The sequence below is a fragment of the Chamaea fasciata genome, unplaced genomic scaffold, assembly GCF_029207755.1.
Source record: "Chamaea fasciata isolate MVZ Bird 193981 ecotype frontalis unplaced genomic scaffold, bChaFas1.0.hap1 SCAF_18, whole genome shotgun sequence".
Lineage (NCBI taxonomy): Eukaryota > Metazoa > Chordata > Aves > Passeriformes > Sylviidae > Chamaea > Chamaea fasciata.
Window position 1 is genome coordinate 9,368,135 of NW_027094103.1, and position 21,513 is coordinate 9,389,647.

The window sequence follows — 21,513 nt, forward strand, 5'->3', positions numbered from 1 at the left end:
TCATTCTGGTGCTCTGAGAAAGCTGCTGTGAGCTGGAGGCTCAGAAACAGATGGTTCTACTGCTCTTCCTCTTTTAATCACAGAAATCATGGCCAGAAGTATCTGCACTCATTAAGAAACTGGTTTGCGTGTTTTTGACCCCACCGATGCAATCTCCGTGGACATGGGTGACAGCAGGATGTCACAGAGGCCACGGTCAGGGAAGGGGCTTTGCCAGCTGTATTGTCCACGTTCTTTTATAGGACAGATGTTGGTATGGAGCAATAAAAGCCTCTGGAAATGGGGTCACTGACAGCCAGAGCTCTCGAGCTCCTCTGCTCTATCCCTTAAATGCACCGCTGAAAGTGAGAACACTTAATAGCTCCAGTAATTCACATTCTACTGACGGGTGCTGGTTCTGAGCTGCTCTGTTCCTGCTGAGTGATCCCACTGAGGGGAACGAGCAGCACTGGCAGGCCCAGAGAACCTCCTTTATTAGCAATACACAGCTATGCAGGTAAAACTCATTAAAGCTGCTACTCTGCCACCTCACCGACTTGGCAAACCAACATTTCCCTATTTCACAGTGGTGTTCAGAGGCTTAATTAGCCGTGAACTGTTTCAAGACACATTGATAAAAACTCCATGGGAGCCCAACTGTTTCAGATTGCCTGAGGAATTGCTGGGTGGGAAGAAGGGGAAAACTGGATTGTGTGTGAACAGCGGCTCTGCACAAGCAGAAGATTCCACCAGGAATGGGAGAAGAAACCCCAAGTGAGGACAAGCAGAGAGGAAACATCACCTTTGGGATGGAAGTCTCTTTGCACAGTATTAATCACAGAATATCCAGAACTGGCAGGGACCCAGAGGATCATCACCCAACCCCTGGCCCTGCACAGACACCCCAACAATCCCACCCTGTGCATCCCTGGGAGCAGAGTCCAAATCCTCCTGGAGCTCTGGCAGCCTTGGGGCCGTGCCCAGCACCCTCTGGGGGAAGAACTTTTCCCTGATATCCAACCGAAACCTCCCTCACATGGTTTTAAATCATGGCAAAGAGAGCTCAAGAAGAGGCTGGAGAGGGCTGAACCAACCACCCAGGGCCCCTCTGATCCCAAAGGAATGAATTTTCATACAAACACACCTCTGGCAGGTGCACAGCAGGGCAGGCGTTCGTGTTTGTGTGTGTGTTCTCTGGAAGCTTCCCTGGAAACATCCCAGGGAAATGTCATGCAAATAATTTCTAATTTGTTCTATTATGGAGTGATATTCCTTAACACTCTCTTCCTCTCTCCTGTGATACTACTTCAGTTCAAAATTGCCAGTTTGTCTGGAATTCTTGATAACTTAACCCTAAAACCATATAATTGCACTGCTCTGCTGAGATAAAGACTTTCTCCCCGTGCCTTGTATCTTCCAAGAACTGCACTACATATAAATGCTAATCTCCCAGGATGTGTACATTATCCACCATGGGACGTTCCAGATGATAGGGTATGTATTTTCCTATTTTAAAGCTCAGATTTAATCTGCAGTTCTCCTGGGAAATCACACAACTCAGCATCTTCAACGCCCCCACAATGGCAGGCAGGGGGGATCAGGCTGCAGCCCAACAAAGAAATGCTCAATTATTTATCATCAAAGAAAATTCAAAATGAATACATGCATTTTGATAGTGCCTTTGGATACTCTTTATCCCTGACACCAAGACAGACAACTCCAGTGCACATAAAACCTACAGCAGGAGCTTCAGCAACACCCCTGGAAATGATCTTCAATGTAACTCATGCCAAGTATCACTTTATTTTACCACAAAATAAAAGGGTGTCGAAAGAAATGTAGCTTCCAGTAACTCTGAAATCATGACATAATAAAGAGATCTTAAATCTAACACTCATCTGGTGAAAAACACTGCAAACAGAAAAACAGAGCGACTTTTAGAAGGCTCAGAGCACGGATTTTCTCTTTCACTGTCCTCCCCGCCCCGTTTGGTACAAGCAGAGAATGGTGTGAGGAGCAGATCCCTTGTGAAATATCTCACATTAACGGTTTCTGTTTCAGTTTACAGCCACACAGTTTCCGACATCTCCTTGCGGTTTGGGTTCTGTGCTGCTTTTAACTGATCACAGAACTGGGCAAGGAAAGGAGGGCTTCCATAACCCCTTGAGAACCTCCTGCAGCCCGTCCACAGCCCACGTCCCAGGCTGACCTTGTCCTGAAAATCAGAAATACCATGAGAAAGAAGAAGATCGGTCTTCAAACAGCATTTCAAATGTCATTTTTTGTCCAGAAGGCAACTTCCTAATTTTGGTGGTGACTACTTCTGTTTGGTGGCTGCCAGGTCAGAACCAGAACCTCAGAATAAAACCACTTTGAATAAACAACCTGTGCCCCTGTTTTTACAGAAAATCCACCAAGTAACGATGTCCCTGCTACTTGGTTGCACATTATTTAACATCAAGGCACCAGAACAGAGCAAAATTATCACAGTGCTCATGATACAGCTCAGAAAAGTCATCCCTGCTCACTTCACAGCCAAAAACTCAGGTGCTTTTCTTTACTCCCGACCAAGTTTTTATAACCTTCACTGTTATTTCCTCAGAGGACTATTTAATTAGTCCAGAATGCCAACAGCACATAGATCTTCTGCTTAAATTAAACAATAGCTTAAATAATGCTCTAGGGAGTCACTTTTCCCAGCCTGTTATTTTTAGGCAGCTCAGGGAGCGCGGTGCCAGCAGAAAGAGGAAGAGCAAGAATGTTTTTCTCCACAGATTTTAACTCCTATCTAATGATTAGCATCAAAGCTCTGAAATAACAAAATACAAGCCCATAACTAGAGAAAGAAGCAACAGAAAGCACAATTCACTGCCCCCCCCAAAAAAACCCGCTGCAGCTGTTCACACCCTAGTTTCGGTTGGGGTTTTATGGGTTGTTTTTTTTTTTTTTTTAACAGAAAGTTGTCCCTGACCAAGCTGGAGGAAACAGCAACCATCAGGGTCAGTTTGAGTGCATTTCCCTCGAACTGAGGGGGGCAGGCACAAAAAATCCCTGTGCAGAAAGAGCTACAGAACAGACCAAAAGCTCTGGAAGCTCAGCTGAAGAGCTGCAGAACAAACATGATCCATGCTGAGCTGGGTCAGGACAACGGGAGCAGGGAAGGGGCTGAGAGCCCCCACAAGCCCCCGTGGGTTGGAACCAGCACCGATGCAGATGGCAAAATGCTTCCCCTCCTGCTGGGAAAACCTCCAGCTTGGAGCTGCTAGAGGAGGATATGGAAGACAGTGGAATGAATCACCTCAGAAAGATCATCCCTCACTCTGCGAAAGTGGATGGTAAATAAGGAAAAAAAAAAAAAAAAAAGGGTTTGTAACTTCTTACGTCAACTACAAGTTGTTTTAATTAGTTCTATTTCACGAAAATAAAACTGAGCCACCTTCAGGGGAGGGGAAAAAAAATGCAAGTTCCCTCCTAGGCAAGGTGAAAAACTTACACTGCAGCAAGACCAGCTGCTGAAACAGCTAAAATACGTCCTGTTCTCATCCTTCCCCCAGACCCAACGGCTCTGCAAGCGATGAGAAACTGAGAAGGGTGTGAAGGCACTGCCACGTCCCACCAGCTTCAGGAGATGAGAGCAGCCTGTCTGCCTTCACAAGGGTCTCGAGCAGTCACCAGAGAACCCAAGGCTGAACCTAAGCCAGGCGTGGAGCTGTAGGATGCTTTAACATCACATCCCAGGATTTCTAACCCAGCTTCATTCCCTGCCTTGCAGCGCAGTTTGTCTGAAAGCCCAGAGTGAGACACGAGAGTCACTGAACTGAAACAGGCAGCAAGTTTGCTCCAGAGCATTTAATAACCAGGATAATCCTGTTCTAAAGCAATATCACAATCTCATAGATTTCCTTGAAGGCCTTGGCTGCAGCAGCCCCTGATCTGCTCATTTCCCACCTCCTCACTGAGGGCAGGGTCTCTCCAAGTGTCCCCACCCCACAGGGCAAGGGAACGCGACAAGAAGTGAAGCAGAGTGGATTCCACACGTAAATTATGGATCACTGGGATACCAGAGTCATAGAACGGTTTGGTTTGAAGAGACCTTATAGACCATCCCATCCCACCCCCTGCCACGGGCAGGGACACCTTCCGCTCGCCCAGGCAGCTCCTAGCCCTGCCCAACCTGACCTTGAACACTTCCAAAACCTGTCTTTTTCTAAAGAAACTCATAAACTGGTGTTGTAGCAAACAGGATGTGGTGAAAAGACAACCAGCTAAGGTGGTTACGCACTCGGGCTTCGAGACAGGCTGTACTTCCCCAAGAGGCTTCTGCTGTGGAGGAAGCAGCCTCTGAAGGAACAGCCAGCTGGGCTGGGCTGCCAGCGCTGCCAGAGCACTCTTCTGGGTGCTTCTGTGAGCTCCATGTCCTCTGACTCACCCGGACATTCTTAGAGAGCTCTGGAGCATCACTCAGGGGGCCAACAGCAGTGCCAGCACCAAGGGATGAGAGCAGGCTGTTTGCTTTCCCCAGGGAAGAGATGCAAATATGGGACAGACTTGTTTATGCAAATCTGATGGAGCCTCCGGGCCATTTTCATCCCTGATGAGCTTCCTGCTCTTAGCCCGATCCTAAAGGTTTTGGTTTCCGAGCCAGAGCTGTCCCTGCGATTCCCTGCAGTTGCACACCTGGCAGGAAGGGAATTTGGGCCAAGCTTTGGCAGTGGGACCAGGAAAGCACTGACCCTAAAACGATTTTAGGGCTCACTAAGAATAAACGCTTGCAGATGATGAGATCAGCACCATAATTAGACACATTCATAGGGAAACATCCACAGGAACGACTCCACACTGACATCAGAGCCCTTGTATCAGACAGCTGATCAAAGCCTGGGTTTACATCTGAAAGGATACTGAAAAACAGAAAAAAAAAAAAAAAAAAACCAACCCAAAAAAACCACCAGTGACCTGGAGCTGGGAGGAAGAATTTAGGTCTGGGGGAAAAAAAAAAAAAAAAAAAAAAAAAAGAAACAGAACAGTTCTCATCTAGAGCAGTTGCCAAGGAAAAACTGGGGAGCTCTGTGCAGTTCTATAGTCGGTGTGCAAGGATAAAGCAGGGAGTGCTGGATGGCTCCTCAGCTGAGGAAAAACCAGGGATGATCCAGCAGAATTACTGAAGATCCAGGCTCCTGGAGACTCCACAGGAGCAGGAGGAGCCTCCCGTGGGTCCCCCCACCCCAGCACACCCAGCACCTGCCCCACCTGTGGTCCCACATCCCTCCCAAGACAAAGAGACAACGAGGAGAACAAAAAAGTGATTAGAGTTTTAATTACCTCCCCATACTTCTTCTCACAGCCCTTTGCATAACGCTTGCCTAAAACTGCAGGTACTTTACCACAAGCAATTATGCTAATTAATGTCTGGAAACAGAGCTAATTGAATGGCAAAGAACACGCTAGAAAATGCAATCAAATTTAAATGAACAACCACAGTAAGGAAATACTGTATTTTCCAGCGTGATGCAAAGTCTGCTGTTAAAAACAGTCATGTTTAGCTTTAATCTTTTTTTAATTCCATTCTAAATCCTATTTCAGCTTCAGAATTAACTGAAACTCCTGTAGAGCAGTCACAGAACTGCTCCTCATTTCCAGGTAATCCAGGGCAAGTCCTGCTCTGACTGTACCCGGGGAGAGGAGGAGGAAAGCTCTCCTCTGTGCACAGAAACCAAAATGTTAATGAAACTGGGCTCTAAAATTCCAGGTTTAATGGCTACAACCAACATGGGGAAAAAAGGAGAAAGATCTAATCCTTCCAAGGTTCCAGTTACCGAACTGTAATTGCTGTAACTTATCAAAATAACTGCAACAGTCCTCGCTGTAACAGGTAATGAAAAGTATTCAATTACATAAATAGAAATATCCATTACATAGAAGATGGTCTGTTTGACTTCTCTTTTTATAGAGAGAGAAAAAAAAAAAACGGACTTCTTCATTTCACTGCCCCCAAAGAGACTCAGTTGAAGTCAGGCTGTGTTTGGTTGCTTAAAATTCCGCTTATTTTGCAACTGCCAGGCTACAGCAAAATATTAATGATTCAGCACAGGCACTGGAGCTGAAGCACACACTGAGGTGTCAGTACAAGAAAACAAGGTATCTGTACATTTGCATGGCAAAAGTTTTGGCCACATTAAAAATTGATAGTTCTAAGCACAAGTACAGGCCACACTCCAACTGCTGAAACACACTGGAAAGCTCCCCAAGACTTCTTCCAATAGCTCTGAGAGCCACTAATGACACTCTGAGACACAGGAACACCGATTACTTTAATCTGGCAGTACATAAAACTCGCACTCCAGTGAGCGGCACACTGCCAGGCAAGCAGGAAGGTTTTGGGGTGTTTCTGCTCTCACCAGAAGGGAGGCCAGTGACAACTCAGCCAGCCCAAAGATGCCCCCGTTGCACCACTTTTCCTGGGAAACCAGGTACTTTATTCACTACAGTTTCATTTCAGACAACAATAAAACCACTGACTTCCTCAAGACTTCCCAGCCCATTCCCCATTTTCCAAGACAGGAGCAGCTGTCCTATCCCAGCCGAGTCACTCCTCAGATCTGCTGGACAAGGATCCCATGACCCCCTCATGAAATCCACTCCCTGCCTTATTACCCACACTACCACTACAATTTTAAATTTTATTCATATCAATTTTTTTTGTTTGTTTGTTTTCATTGACACATTAAAGCTCTGGAAAATGGACTAGCCTCATCATCTCTGCAACAGCTTTTCTGGTTTTGAATCATGTTCAACCTCACTTCTCCCTTCCACTGCCCACATCACACCCTATTTCAATACTTCCCTGTAGGTCAGATTTAACAGAGAGCTCAGCAAGGCCTGCACTCATTCCTGGACTCTTCCCAGCAGGTCCATGTATATTTTTTTAATCCACTGCCAGGATGGACACAACATTCTGCCAGAAGAGGATTATTTCACATGCCTCACTAGCTACAACACTGACTTTATATTTAGTCGTGTGATCCAGCTGAGCCAACACAGCCCAGGGCTGGCTGTCACAGCCAAGTCCCTGCCCCGAGGGTCCCCAGGCTGTGCCTGTGTGATTGCTCTGGCACAGGTGGAGACGAAGGGCACCGCTGGATTTCCCTGGGAAATCTGCGTTCTCCCCCTCCCCTGGTTCATGCAGTTTTTGTCCTTGACCTCGGTGTGTCACAGCAGAACACAGAGGCTCCTCACTGCAGCACTCAGTTAACTGAATGCTGATCCAGGGACTATTCCCATTCCCTGGGTCCACCTTTCCATGGAACACCAGATAACTGCTCCACAAGTCCATTTTCCCAGCAGTTTCAGCCCCTGCACAGAGCAGTTTCACCCAGGCTACGTCCCCCCACATTGAGAGCAAGAACACCATGTCAGAGGGTCAAGACAACACATCTGGCATCTTTCCTCCTGCTCCCTTATCAACAGGCTCATTACCTCTGCAAAGAAAAAAAAATGCTTAACTGATGTGACACATTACATTGTTGACAAGCCCATACCAAGTAATATAATTTTGTCCTCGATGTTTCCAAATAATTTAATTATTTTCCCTGTAGTTTTCCAGACCCTGAAGTTGACAGATTGCCTTGCCTCATCTTCTTCCCTTCCACAACATTTCATCTTCTTGAAGACCCTTTGTTTCACTAAGTCCTGTCCATCCTCCAGTGTTCTTCAGACAATCTACAGCACTGACCTCTCGGCAGGCACCCGAGAGAAAAGTAAAAACCAAACTGATCTTGAAAATACCTACACGAGTAACATTTTACTGAGACATGACTTACCAATCTTCTGATGAAAGATCTTGTCAAAGGTTAATTCACCCCTTTCCTCGAGATATTTCTGCATAACACTGCGGATACTGAAAGAAAAAAAGGGGAAAAAAGAGAGGTTACTTGAAATTGCTTTTTTTAAACCTTTGAAGGAAAGTCACATGGAACCCTGCCTGGCTTTGGGGGAGCTGATCCCTGGGGTCACCCTGGTCACCACTTTATTCCTGTCTCAGTAAAATAACTGCACAAATCACCCCGAGCTGCCTGGGATCAGCCACACAAGGAGCCAACAGCAGCTCCATTAGGCCCTGCTTGGCTGCAGTGCACTTAACATCTACTTTGCCTAATTTATAATGGCACGATCACTCACTTAAAACACATTAACAAAGATTTCCTTTATTTGTCAAGTAACCTCAATATTCATCGTAATATAATGCCCATAAAAATTTCATATGAGCAACAATGCAAGTACATAAATCTTAAAATCAATGCAGCAGTGCTGGGCCTTGGTGAAGCAACTCTATTGTCACAGTATCGAGTCAAAATTCCACCAGACTTTCTCTGTTTCCAATTTTAAAATCGATAATTTCCATACATGCTATTTATTACTGTAATTATACTACCTACTATTATAATTATACTATTTATTATCATAAAAATAACCTTGAACAAAGTACTCACGCCCTAAACAAGGCCATTAAATATCATTCATATTTCTGCAGTAGCAAGACTGAGCAGCTAAGCCTCACTGACCTCAGGGACGTCCCCTCTCGTGTGCTCACAGGATCTTAAAATCTAAGTTTCCAGAATTCCAACATCACCCCAGCATTAAAATTCTGAGAAGCCTCCCAAATACTGACAAACATCTCCTCCGTGGAGGGAGGAAAGTATCCACACTCCTCCTCAGAGGAGGACCTGAGGCACGAAGTCTGAATGACTTGACCAGAAAAAAGCCTGCAATAAAGCCAAGGACTTTGCTGGAAGGCCCTAAACTCCCATGTAGGAAAATATCCTATTAATAGTTTTCTGTGTATCTCCAAGTCCCACATGGAACACGGATCTCTGAACACTGTGATCCAAAGCGAGAGCTCTGGAGGCCAACCAGCACATCAAGTCAGACAAGAACTGGGAGGGCTGAACACTGTTAATCAGGTTTGAGATTATGAATTATTCAGTGACGAACTTGCTGTTTATTTGTTCATTAAGAACTGGGTCTGCCCTCTGTGTATTTTAACAATCTAAACAAAATACTGATTTTAAATGAAGAGGGAGCAGTAAATAAGAGACTGTGGAATCACAGGATGGCTTGGATTGGAAGGGATCTTAGAGAATACCTTGTTCCATCCCTTGCCAAGGGCTGGGACACCTTCCACTATCCCAGGTTGCTCCAAGCCCCATCCAACCCAGCCTTGGACACTTCCAGGGATGCGGCAGCCACAGCCTCTCTGTACCAGCACCTCCTCACCCTCAAAGGGAACAACTTCTTCCTAAAATCCAATCCAAATCTTCTGCCAACCAGACCTTCTCCTCTTCCCTCTGTGTTCACAGAGGCTCCACTGGAGATGAACAATCCTGGCACGAGTTCCCAGAGCCCACAGCTCCCCCTCCTCCCGAGCCCCTCGGCGCCGTCCCGTTCCCACTGCCCACCAGACCAGCAGTAACAGAATAAGCCCCTTTTCCATAATAATGACATCAAGAAAGCTTTCCTCTTTGCTCCAAAGAGCGCGCTGCGAGAGATTACACCAACAGATCTTCCGTCTAGACAATGGGAGAAGATAATGAAAATTTAACGTGCGACTGAAGCGCCCAGGAAAACAGTGATTGTGTAAGGAGCAAACCTCTCCAGCGCCTCCTCCTCCTCCCCTCTGCCGACATCCCGTACTTCTGGTCTGATGGATAACGTCAAGGGAACAAAATGTCTTTTGCAGCCACAGAAACTGAACAAATCTGTAAAATGATCACAGGCTACAGGAGCCCGCGCTACATTCTGGCTCCTCAACGCTCGCACTCCTTTAAAATCTTTGCTACTTATCCACATGAATAAATAGGAATAAATTACATGGAGTGGATTGTGACTATCCAGAATAATCACCTCGTAATTCTCACATGGGAGTTACAGGTAGAAATCCTCTGGAGTTCAAAGAATTGAAGCAGAGTCCATGTGTCCTTCAGAAGGACGGAAAATTTTAAAATGGGGCTTAGCACGTTCCACAAACAGGAAGAAAGGTTCCCTCTCCGCTTTAGTCTATTGACTCATTAGTTGCCCTACACGTAAACAATCTGGGATTAAAAGCTGCATTTCACAGAAACACAGCCATTTCTGAAAAGCTTTCCCTGGCCAGAGATGCCATCAGCACAAACCACGCGCTAATGCAAGAAGTGGCCGTTTCTGCACGAGTTCATCTCAGTTCACAGCATGATCCACCTTAATAGCAGCACTCACAAGGAGCAGAAACAAAAGTTGGCTAAAAAAAAATTCCAGGGAGACTTCAGAAACAAAAGCACATCCAACTGGACTGCAGCAAAACCTCATGTATTCTTTTCATTTTGAAGAGGAAGAAAACAGCGAACAACAAAAAAATCCAGAAACACTCCATTTACTATTCACATACCACAAGTCAACTGAGGTATGTTTAGGAGAAGTCCAAGTCAGGCCTACCATTTGGTGAGAAATGCAGCTTGGACCCTGGGTACCTCTTTCTGGGCATCTTTATCTTCACTGAAAGGGTGGTCAAGCATTGGAAGGGGCTGCCCAGGGAGACGGTGGGGTCTGCACCCCTGGAGGCATCCAAGGAATATCTGGACACGGCACTCAGAGCTCTGGGCTGGGGGATAAGGTGGAGATCAGGCACAGGTTGAACTCTATGGTCCTGGAGGGCTTTTCCAACCTCACTAACTCTGGGATTCTGTAACTGCTGGTTTAACTGGGAGCACAAGGAAGCCCTTTGCCACCGGCCCCGGGGAGATGCCCAGCAGTGCCTGCACATGGGCAGCTGGGTGCTCTTGCACTTCCCCTGGGTGAAGCTGCCCTCAAAGAAGGAGCTGAACAAGCATCCCAGGCCTGCAGAGCAGGTTGGAGCACATTGCCTGCCCCAAGCAGGTAGAAGATGACTTATCTGCATCCTCATCAACTCTGCGAGCAGCACAGGACGCTCTAACCTGGTCAGCTCCTCCTCCTGCCCAGAAAAGGGATTTATTTCAAGCATGAGCTGAACAGTCTGTTGAAAGGAGCTTCAAGCTGCATCTTGGAGCTCTAGTCACTCCAGCTTTGATCAAAGAAACCTGCTGAAAGGCAGCCTTCAAGGTTAAACTCCATTCTGGAATTAAACAGCTCTCGCTGTCTGTGAGCAGCCTGGCAGGGCACAGGCAGCAGCCGCAGTGCCAAGGTCGGCACAGGCAGAAAATGTCTACTTGAAAACATGTCTGAAAAGCTAAGAACAAAACACATTATGTCCTTTTTAACACAGAAAAGGCACGTAAGGCAAGAGCATCCACGATCCTCCCTCTCAGACGAGTTCCAGCAGCAGCAGCAAACCAGAAGGAACTTGGGAGAGGAGCTCAGCCAAAGCCAGGACTTGTCCTTGGCTGCAGCCCTGGACAACAACAGCCACTCCTGCTGCTGCCCCGGAACAGAGCAGCGACAGGACTCCAAGGAGAAGCATGCCAAGCAGGAGAAATGAAACTTCTGCTGGGTGTCTGACTGCGTGTGCCCAAGAATGGCCACTGGAACTGAGGAACCATCCATAGGGCAGCTGGAGCACAACTCCAATGGATGTGGGAATATGCCCAAACCAGGATTTACAGAGGACAGGAAAACAAACGGCACTCGTTCTCATACTTCCAAGAAAGATGGAGAGGGACTTCTTCCAAGAGCATGTAGCAACAGGACAAGGGGGAATGATTTCAAACTGGCAAAGAGGAGGTTTAAATTAGATATTAGGAAATATTTCTTCCCTGTGAGAGTGGAGAGGCCCCAGCACAGATTGCCCAAAGAAGCTGTGGCTGTCCCATCCCTGGAAGTGTCCAAGGCCAAGCTGGAGAGGGCTCGGAGCAACCTGGGATAGTGGAAGGTGTCCCTGCCTACGGCAAGGGGTAGAACTGGATGGGCTTTAAAGTCCTTTCCACCCAAACTATTCCACAATTCTATAAAAGTTCTGCTATTCATTTCACACAGATTTTGTCCCTGAAGTTCTTCTGAAGCAACTCACACCTCAGAAAAGGAAAGGGCACAGAAGGAGGCAATGGGGTGTATCCATATATACAATACTCCTACTACCGGAACTAGGTCAAGAAGCTCCTTACTACTGGCCTTCCTACTACTGGAGCTTAAAGGAGCTTTGAATTATTTATCATCAGAGCAGATGATATTTCTTTTAAATCAATAAGCGTTCAGATTTGTGGGATGTTATCTGGTGTACAGGTGCACACATGCACACCACAGCTTGGATAAACAATGGGCAACATTACAGACCCACACCTGCATTAAAAATGAGCAGTTCCAGTCATTAATATATTCCCCAATAGGCTGAAACAGAAACAGGAGAACAGAAAAACAAAATAAGAATGAAACAGCAGCTTCAAAGAGACTGTTAAGAGCTTAGTTCAGGATTTAACTCTATCAACATTTCCTGTATTGTCAAGAGCAGGTGATAAACTTTATCTGCTCAGACCTCCAGTCTGTAAAATAAAGCTGGATTTATTTTTTCCCTCCCCTTTGTCATTAGAGCAGGTACCATCCCTCTGCCACATGCGGCTCCTGTATCCAACAACGCACTGATGGCTCCTGGCACGTCCAAATTACTAATTACTTCAAGAAAATGCCAGATACTCATCAACTCCATGGCCAGTGCCTTGACTGCCAAGGTTTAGCAGTGCCCGTCCACTCTCTGCGCTCCCGACGTGCCATCTCTACATCGCAGCCACCTTCAGTTATTCCTGTATCAGGGGCAATAAACACCGAACACTCGCAAACCACTGAATCCATTTCATCCTGCTTCCTCTCAGATTGCACTCAGCTCAAAGTTCAGCAGAAGTCAAGACTTCTCCAAATGACTGGGCTCTCAATGCTGTAAAAGCTGCTTCACATGTGGTTCCAGAAGTCCGTGGGGCAAATCCCCAGCACAGAAAAACAGAAAAGATCACGACACCATCTAAACTGATATATTTATCTCTTCCTTGTAAACACACAGAGTCACACTCGATCTTGAAGGTCTTTCCCGATCCAAATCCTTCTGTGAGTCAGTTATTAATTAGCGCTTGGCCTCATCAGCTGACAAAGCAATGAGTGACCCCAAACTTTGATTTCTCTCCATGAACACATCACACCACAGGCACACCCCACCTCCACGGGGCTCTGCCATTCCCTGGCCCGACTTCACCCATTTCTGCCCCATTTGGTGCCTTCACACCAAGCCAAGTCATCTCGCAGCAGTGAAATAATGCTCTTAGAACTGTCGTGAGTGATTAGCAACATATTTCACCCCAGAGCCCTGTGGGATGGAAGGGATTAGAGCACAGCAACACCTGCCCACACCCCCCTCCCCTCCCTGCATCAGCAGCTTCACTTATGCAAATTATTTTAATGGGGAAAGTTTACGAGGAGGGAGCCAGAAGCAGGAGCCGTGCAGCTCCGACTTCACAAAACGCCAGCCCCAAGATCCTTGAGGCATTATCAGCGCTGAAATCTGAAACTAATATAAAAGCTTCTAAGTACATGAATTTTTCAGGAATAATTACACCAAATTGCAGTGTCAAGGACTTGCCCTTCCACCAGATTGCTGCTGCTGAGAAATTACAAGAAAGGGAAATCAGAGCAAAAATCACATCTCCTCGCTCTGACTGCAATTAAGGCATTCGCCAATCATAAATTACTTTTTTTTTTTTAAACAAACACAAAATTACTGAAGACGTGCCAATTTTTTCTAATCTTTCTCAATCTCAAATGTTTAGAACTTTCTTTGCAAGTAGCAAGTATAAACCTTCACTGAGAGACCAAGAACTACAGCCAACACTGACAAACGCCTCTGATTTATTTACTCATTTATAGGCTCAGGATGCAATTTTACAGAGATTTTAAATGTTTATTTCCACTATCCAAATCCATCATAAAGTTGCTAAAATTGGACCAAAGATCCTGCCCCAAAGGCCTCTGAATTGAAAGCATGACAGGGTCAACAAGCACAATTCAAAGCACTGGCAGAATGGCCCAGAGCCACCACAGCCGAAAGTGGGTTGTTTTTTTCTCTTTGTACAAGTGCATTTAAAAGGTTTAGCAATGCAAGACTGATCAAAAGTGAAAACCGGGATGAAATATTTGGCCTAAGAAACAGATCTTTCAAAGCTCTTTTAAACAACAAGTTAAAACTACAGGAATGTTTCTGTATTTTTGAACAACTAGGAAAATCTCGGGCAAGAAAAACAAACATCAAAACCCCTACTAAAAAAAAATCAGAGGACTGATGCACAACACAGAATTACTTCAAATATCAAAATGAACAGAAGAGGATAGAGAAGAAATGGAACAGCCAGACTGGAGACTGGAAAACAACAGCAAATGATGAGAAGGCTCAAAAAGGAATGTCACACTCAAATCTGTGTCCCACTCCCATGGCTGTCTCAGCCATCCCTACCTGAGACATCAAAAATAAAACATCCTATGATTTGTCTTTTTTTAATTGAGTTATGGGGTTGTTTAGGTTGGAAAAGTCCCCAGAGACCATCAAGACCAATTATTCCTGCAGCAATGCCAAGGCCACCACTGACCCACGTCCCCAAGTGCCACGTATACATGGCTTTTAAACCCCTGCAGGGATGGAGATTCCACCACTGCCCTGGGCAGCCTGTGCCAGAGCTGGACAGCCCCTTCCATGAAGGAATCTTCCTTAACATCCATCTAAACCACCCCTCATGCCTTCCCATTTCCTCTGGGTGTCAACTGGATCTAACCCCATTCACCACCATCCCCTGGACCCATCACGCCTCTTCCCCACCTAAACGTCAGTTTCACAGGGCTGGTTTCCCCTGCTGAAATTGAGGCAGAAACACAACCAACAGCAGCAGCCAAGCCCCATCCCCAGAGCTGTCACACGGAGGCTCATCCTGTGCTCGGCCCCTGGGGACAGGGGTGTCTTTCTCCAAGGTCTGAAGCGCGGAGTGTTTCATTGGGCTCCCTGGAGTTTTTTAATTTCCCGGGAGGACGCAGAAGCTGCCGGGAGCTCTTTCCTCATGTGCACCTTGAGCAGAGGTAGAACTCCCCCGAGCAATTCCCAGCAATTCCCAGCTCCCATGCCGAGCTCCCGGCGGGGCTGCAGGAGCTGGGAGCGCAGCTGGTGCCCGTCTGCTGTCACACATCCCAGGCTGGATCCCTGATGATGGCTTTGATCTGCACCAGATCCCCAGAAATCCGCCCCTTCCCCGGCTCTCTCCTCAACAGGACATGACATGTGCTGACAGGACAAACTCCTGGCACGCTGGAAGGGGGCTGAGGGGCTCTATGATCCTTCAAAAGCTTTCAAAAATTGTTAATTTATTTCTGCAAGGCGTATTTATATAGGTGTTTAGTCAGTATTGAAATGATGTTTTTCGTTAAGTATGGGGTGAAGCTCCTGTGGAAAACAGCTGTATTTTCTAAGCCAGAAACTGCTGCTTTCGCACCAATTTAGTTCAATTAAATTCTGCTATTTGGTTTATGCACCTGGACCTGACGGCTCCTGATAGGCTTTTTACTAATTTTATTAATTACCAACAAAATAAAGCCATTATTGATAAGAAGATTAAACCAGGCCATTCCACATGATTTCACCAGAACAGAAACCAAGGGCTGCACACGCCTGTGTCCTGATGTTATAGTTCCAGTGTTGGCTGAAACCATTTCACACAGGAAGGTCCGGGCACTGAAAAGCCACCAGCTATAGAAGGAGTAAGAGCTATAAAGTTCATTAATTTTACTGAAAAAACACCTGGCAGGTCCCACAGCACCTGCAGCCCACCTGCACCAGGCACAGGATCAAAGGAGCGCTTCACACCTGTAACACAACATCACATTTCGGAAGCTTTCCCCAAAAACACATCCAGAACCATCCCTCTGTTTTTAGCACAGGAACAGAAGGCTGCACACTGATCTCCCCCCAGATCACCGTGATTTACCTTTTTTTCTTATTTAAGGTAATGACGCCCGAGGGAAGGTCTGTGCTGCAAAACATACGCTGCAATCCTACAGCATCCCCAGGGAGAAGTAATTGGAGCATCTCTCTGAAGCCCAGATCTCTCCTTCCGCTGCCCAGAGATGCTCCAAGCACGAGATGCTCAGGAGCTGAGACAGTCGAGGGCCTCCACTGAGGCTCAGGAAATTCAGCTTCGACTCCTGCACCTGCCCAAGGTGCCTCATGTGAACAAAGGTACATCAGGTGTTTTCTAACTGGCTCCTGATCTGTACAATACAGATAATAACAAGCTGTTCTTCATCCAGACGCTCATTCCTTGTCTCTTAAAGCTCTGCAAAGGACTTTCATCCTCCTGTGCTCTCCTGTAGAGGCCTGTCTGTTATCAGGATATGGGACGCTGCAAGTACAGTAAAAACTGAATTTCCAGAGAGAGAGAGAGCACCCAAACAGAGCCAAGAGCAGCACCCACAGCAAGCAGGAGCCCTCCCATACAGCCTCCTACTCTGACAGGCCATAATCCATCCCCAGGCATGCACTCTTCCCAAGAAAGTGCTGTAGTACAAAGCTGACTTGAGATAAAAAGCTAGTACACGTTGTTAGCAGCCCCAGCATTCTGTATGCACAACCAATTATTTTGGGAGAGCCATTTCTTACTGCCTTCACAACCATACACCTCTGCTGACAGCAAAGCAGGGAGGCTGAACTTCCAATCAAAATTTCACTATTCTGTCTCACCCTGAGCTAATCCACCAAAAAACAAAAGTGTTCAGCCTTTCTTGTACTCTTAGCTCAGAAAAAAGCAAGTCTTTCCCCTTCCTCAAGCAGTTCCCAGTGAACCTTCCCATGTGCTTTTTCACACTAGCAGTGCTAGATAGCAAGAAAAGCTTTGATCTACTATATAGGCTTAAGATTTTGGATGTCAGGAGGAATTTCTTCATGGAAAGGGTTGTCAGGCATTGACGGGAAGGGGCTGCCCAGGAAGGTGCCCAAAACTGAACAGTTTTCTTGCAGCAACAAAGAAGCACCTAGAGAGACACAGAGGGCTGACATGGGCGGAATAGCAACAAAAATGAAAATTACACAAGCAATTGTCAGGAAAATTTTCCCAGAGACAGCACGGTAAATGAATAAACACAACACGGAGGCGTTAAACAACGCCAGAGAAAACACCACCAAAGTCACCCAGACTGACAGCGGAGATGGGAATGTGAGCCTGCAACTCAGAGATTAACAAAAGTTTCACAAGGTGCAAGAACTCCCTGAAGGCCAGCTCAAAGAAAGAACTGAAATCCACAGAAAGAGCAAAGTAAGGCTAAGAGCACAAAATTACAAAATCAGAAGCACGAGAGAACGGAGCAATGATGCTTAACCCTGAGCAGGAGATGTCACTTGGAATTCAACAATATTCAGCACCAACAGAGGAGGAAAAGAACTCACAAACAGCTCAGGATAGAGTTGGGAAGGCAAATTAACCTCTGTGTTTTCAACAACCCTCAATCAGAGTTTTAACAAGCCAGTTTGAATACTGGGTAAGAAAGCAAAGGGCACATCAACCACCCTACAAGAAGCAACTGGGTACCAGGGGCCAGAATTCACCTCTGCAAGTTACGTGAAGATGGGATGATATCTGAGGGAAAATGTCATGTTAAAAGCATGATCTTTAAGAAAAAAGTCACTGCAACATGCTCCCTTTTCCCCCAGCAGAACAAGATTCAGAGGAACACAGCAGACCAAAGAAAAAGATTGCGAGCAAAATCAGAATTAACTTGCAACCGAGGTAATTAGCGAAAGCGGGTTAGAAAAGCAGAGATGAGATGGGAAATATCTACAGCCTCAGGGAGAGAAGCCTGGACAGATGGATGCTGTGTTTTGTTACCATGCCCGTGGTATTTGTATACCAAAAGCACCCAAAGCTTACGTGATGTTTATAGTAAGAAAGGTTTAATGTCAACTTTCCAGTGGCGCACACAAGAGGCTTCTGCAAGCCCTAAGCCCTCTCTCATTTGTTACCTGATTTCTTGGACCATTTTTCTCAGCTTCACATTACGCAAATCCTTTCCTCAAACCAGAACAAGCTGCTGGCAAATAAAAACAGCTGTTCTATAGTGCTCTTCCACTCCCTTTGACCAAAATAAGGGAAATGTAAAATTTACACGGAAAAGTAAAAAACCTCAGCAGCCTGCTGAATAGCCAAAAAAAAAAAAAAAAATTAAAAAAAAAAAATCAGAAGTGCAGCTAATTTACTCCTTTCCCACCAAAACTTAAGATATTTGAGAGCAATGCTGCAGAATAAGATTTAGGTTTCATATTTGCTCGTATTTCCACAGGGCTGACTTCCTTCCCATTCCAGGCCTGATTTCAGCAGGATATTCTGCCTCTGACAGTCTTTCTGCCCACCCATGTGAATCTCCCTGAAAAACAGGCTTTTAGGAAACAATGTACAACAGAAAGATACCACAGCTCTCACAGCTCTTGGCAAGGCTCTTAGGAACGAAAGGAGGAAATGCAGAAGGGAAGGAAAAGCAGATGACAGAGGATGGAAGAAGGGTTGTTTTGTTTTGGTGCTTAAAAAAACCAAAAACACACTAATCCTCTTCCTCAGGCACTCCCGGCTCATTAGCGTTTTCTATCCTTCCTCCCCAAACCGTGATATTTAACAATTTCAGGACAAAACCAGTCCGAGGATAATTCACAAAAAACTCAGCAATAATCAGCCCTACGGCCAATAAACTCTTCACCCTCATAGTTTATTTGCTGCTAAGCCTTGGCCTGCAGCCTTGGAATTCATTCTGCCGGCACTACAGCTATTTCCTTGTAAACAGGAAGCCCCCTCAAATTTGCATTACAGTAAACTCATTTGCTTCATTTAGCCTCAGCCTTATCTGGGGAAGATAAAAGGGTGCCGACAGGTGTACTGGGCTCCAGCAAAGAAACGAGGGGTAAAAGCTTTGTAATATTTCAAGAGGAGATAACGCCAGCGAACAGGACCTGTCCCTGGACTGTGGTTGCCCACCAGAGGTAAACCAACACGTACCTGTGAGCAGAGTGCTGCAATAATGCATGGACATTTATTCTCATGCGTGGATGTGATATTCCAGTGACCTTCCTGCTCTCTGTCCCAGCGACAGCCAGGACTGATGGCGGGGATGGCTGCACACCCAGCGTTACAGAGCCGAGCCCGTGGCCCTCCAAGGAGCTGCTCACAAGCACAGCAATAATGAATATCTGGAAAAATTGTTTGATTTCAAACAAGAGAGGACTCCGTGTGTTGTATTTTTTTACTGTTACTATATCAACCTGCCTTTAACCAGCCGATTTATGTCATTTTAAATGAATCACTTTGCCAGCGATACAGAATATTTCAGTATACCCGGCACACCACGTCTGCTCTAATGAGAGGGATCAGAAAAACCAGCCAGAAGCCAGCACAAAGATATCTGACACCAGAATAACGGTCACAATTTCCTACTGTATGAGGAAATCCCTGGTTTCAGTTAGAAGCTGAGAGGTTCAGTCATTTCGGGTACCCTAGAGCCGTTTGTGGTCCCGGGGCTGAGGTAAGTCCCTGTTCTCAGTTATGTCCGTGCTTCCTTCCGCCCCTGTGCCAAGGGCCTGGCACGTCTCCGTGCCACAGCACCACGTACAGCCCCAAACCTCCCCTCCCTGAAGGCTCCTCACCTCTTGCAGAGCACCACAGACCAGGGAAGGTGGCAAGCCATGCTTCTCCTTTAATATCCCATGCCAACAGGTTCTGCCACAGGCAGCCCGAGGAGCGAGGCGCTTTGGCCGCCGATCCTTTCACCTTCCCTCCTCCTCTGCAAAACTTCCTCTGGCACCTGGCTGCCGTTCCCAAACACAGGGAAACGGTCTCTCCCAGCTCAGGGAAACCACCAAACACTGGCACCAGGTAAATCCTGGGGCAGGAGAGCAAAGCACAGCAGGTTCCTCAGGCCTCGTGCTGTGCTCGCTACGAGGCTTCCACCGCGCTGGGCACGAGGGATGTCGGTGCAGGCAGCAGCTTTGAGCCTCGCCACAAGCATCAGCCATGCTGATATTTCTCCTGGTGTTAGCAGGACTCCTGCTGCCCTGCAACCCTCCACGTCCCACCTTTCACCTGCCCACAGCGGTCACGTCCCTGCCGGGAACAGGGAGCAGCACCGCCGCACATCGCCGAGGACAGCACTGACATCACCAGGACACCCAGACACACGAAGCCACCAGCATCCCCAGCAAAGCTGCACCTCGGGATAACAGGGCGAAATATCATGGATACTGTGATGTTTTCCAAGTGCAAACACATATCAGGGGAAAAGCAGGCACCTTTGTCTGTCCAGTAACGCCACACTCAAACAGACTTTAAACACAACAGCCAAACTTCATCACCTGAGGTCTCACTGCCACTGCAACGGGGATAAACACGGGCTGGGCACCCTTCACCTTCCCCAGCTCCGCAGCCTCCCAGCATTCCAACAGAAAGGCAGGAAAACGAGTGAAGAAGTGGGAAGAGAGCTCCAGCGATCCCTGGCTCAGCAGACAGCTAGGCTAGGCCACCAGCAGGCTCCCAAACTGCCTACACATTCTGCAGTAAAATGTGGTTTAGATTTTTCCTGTTGCAGTATTTTGTTTGCTGGCTGCATCTTCATTTTATATATATATACATATACACACACAGAGCAATGAAAAAAAGAAAAAAAGGAAAAGCTTAGTTTTAATTTCAGCAATGAATAAGCGACGCTCAGGTGATTTTATAACAAACACATAACCACGGGGAAAAAAAGCTGTTTTTGCAGAAGAAAAGCTGCTTTTAGCACCAAGCCCCGAGGAAACAACCTCGGCTGTGCCAGGGCACCCGCCTGCTCCCGCGGTGGGAGCGGGGAAGGTCGGGGCGATGGAGCCCAGACCCGCACCAGCACCTCTGCTCCGTGAGCTGCCTGCTAAGGGCGAGCTCCGGCCCCGTCCTCCTCCCGCATCCCCTGTCAAACCCCATGAAGCATCACCAAAAAATCGCTCCGCAGAGCGGCACGGCCACAACGGCTCGGTTCGGGCGCTACCGACCGCTTCGGACGGGAATTCCTCACCCCGCCGGACGGAGCAAGCGGGGCTGGAGAATCCATAAACCCCCGAGCTACGGGGGGTTCGTCCCCGCGGGGACCGGCGTCCCCCCTTCACCCGCCGAGGGACCCCGCACAAGTTGTGCCAAATAAACACACGCATTCAACACATGCAGCGCAGCCAGCCCGGCCCCGAGCTCGCCAAGGCCGGACCCGGTGCCGGCGGAGGCCGCGGGAGCCGGGGCACGGCCGGACCGTTATGTCCAGCCCGGGGAGGGCGCCGGGGGCCGGCCCGGGGCCGCGGCGGGGCGGGCGGTACCTGGGCTCGGGCAAGGTGATCTTCTTGCTGGCCCTGGCCGCCGGGGTGCTCTTGCTCTTCTCCATCGCCATCAGGTAGCTGACATCGGCCAGCACCGCCTCCAGGTCCGCCATGTTCCCGCTCCGCCGCCGGGCTGCAGATGGAGGCTCCGCCGGGGCAGCCGCCCCCGGGGCGGGGGTTGGCGGCGGGCGGCG

The 21,513-nt window shown here is 47.4% G+C and overlaps 1 protein-coding gene across 1 annotated transcript in view; it reads right to left on the minus strand.

Moving 5' to 3' along the window:
* GRK3 (G protein-coupled receptor kinase 3) overlaps positions 1 to 21,513 on the minus strand; it is a 60,131-nt gene extending 38,618 nt beyond the window's left edge. Inside the window, exons 1-2 of the mRNA XM_066199380.1 lie at positions 21,320 to 21,513; positions 7,800 to 7,876 (exon numbers count right to left, since the gene is read on the minus strand). Coding sequence (XP_066055477.1) covers positions 7,800 to 7,876; positions 21,320 to 21,432 — 190 coding nt within the window. The 5' untranslated portion in view covers positions 21,433 to 21,513. The remainder of the gene's footprint in view (positions 1 to 7,799; positions 7,877 to 21,319) is intronic.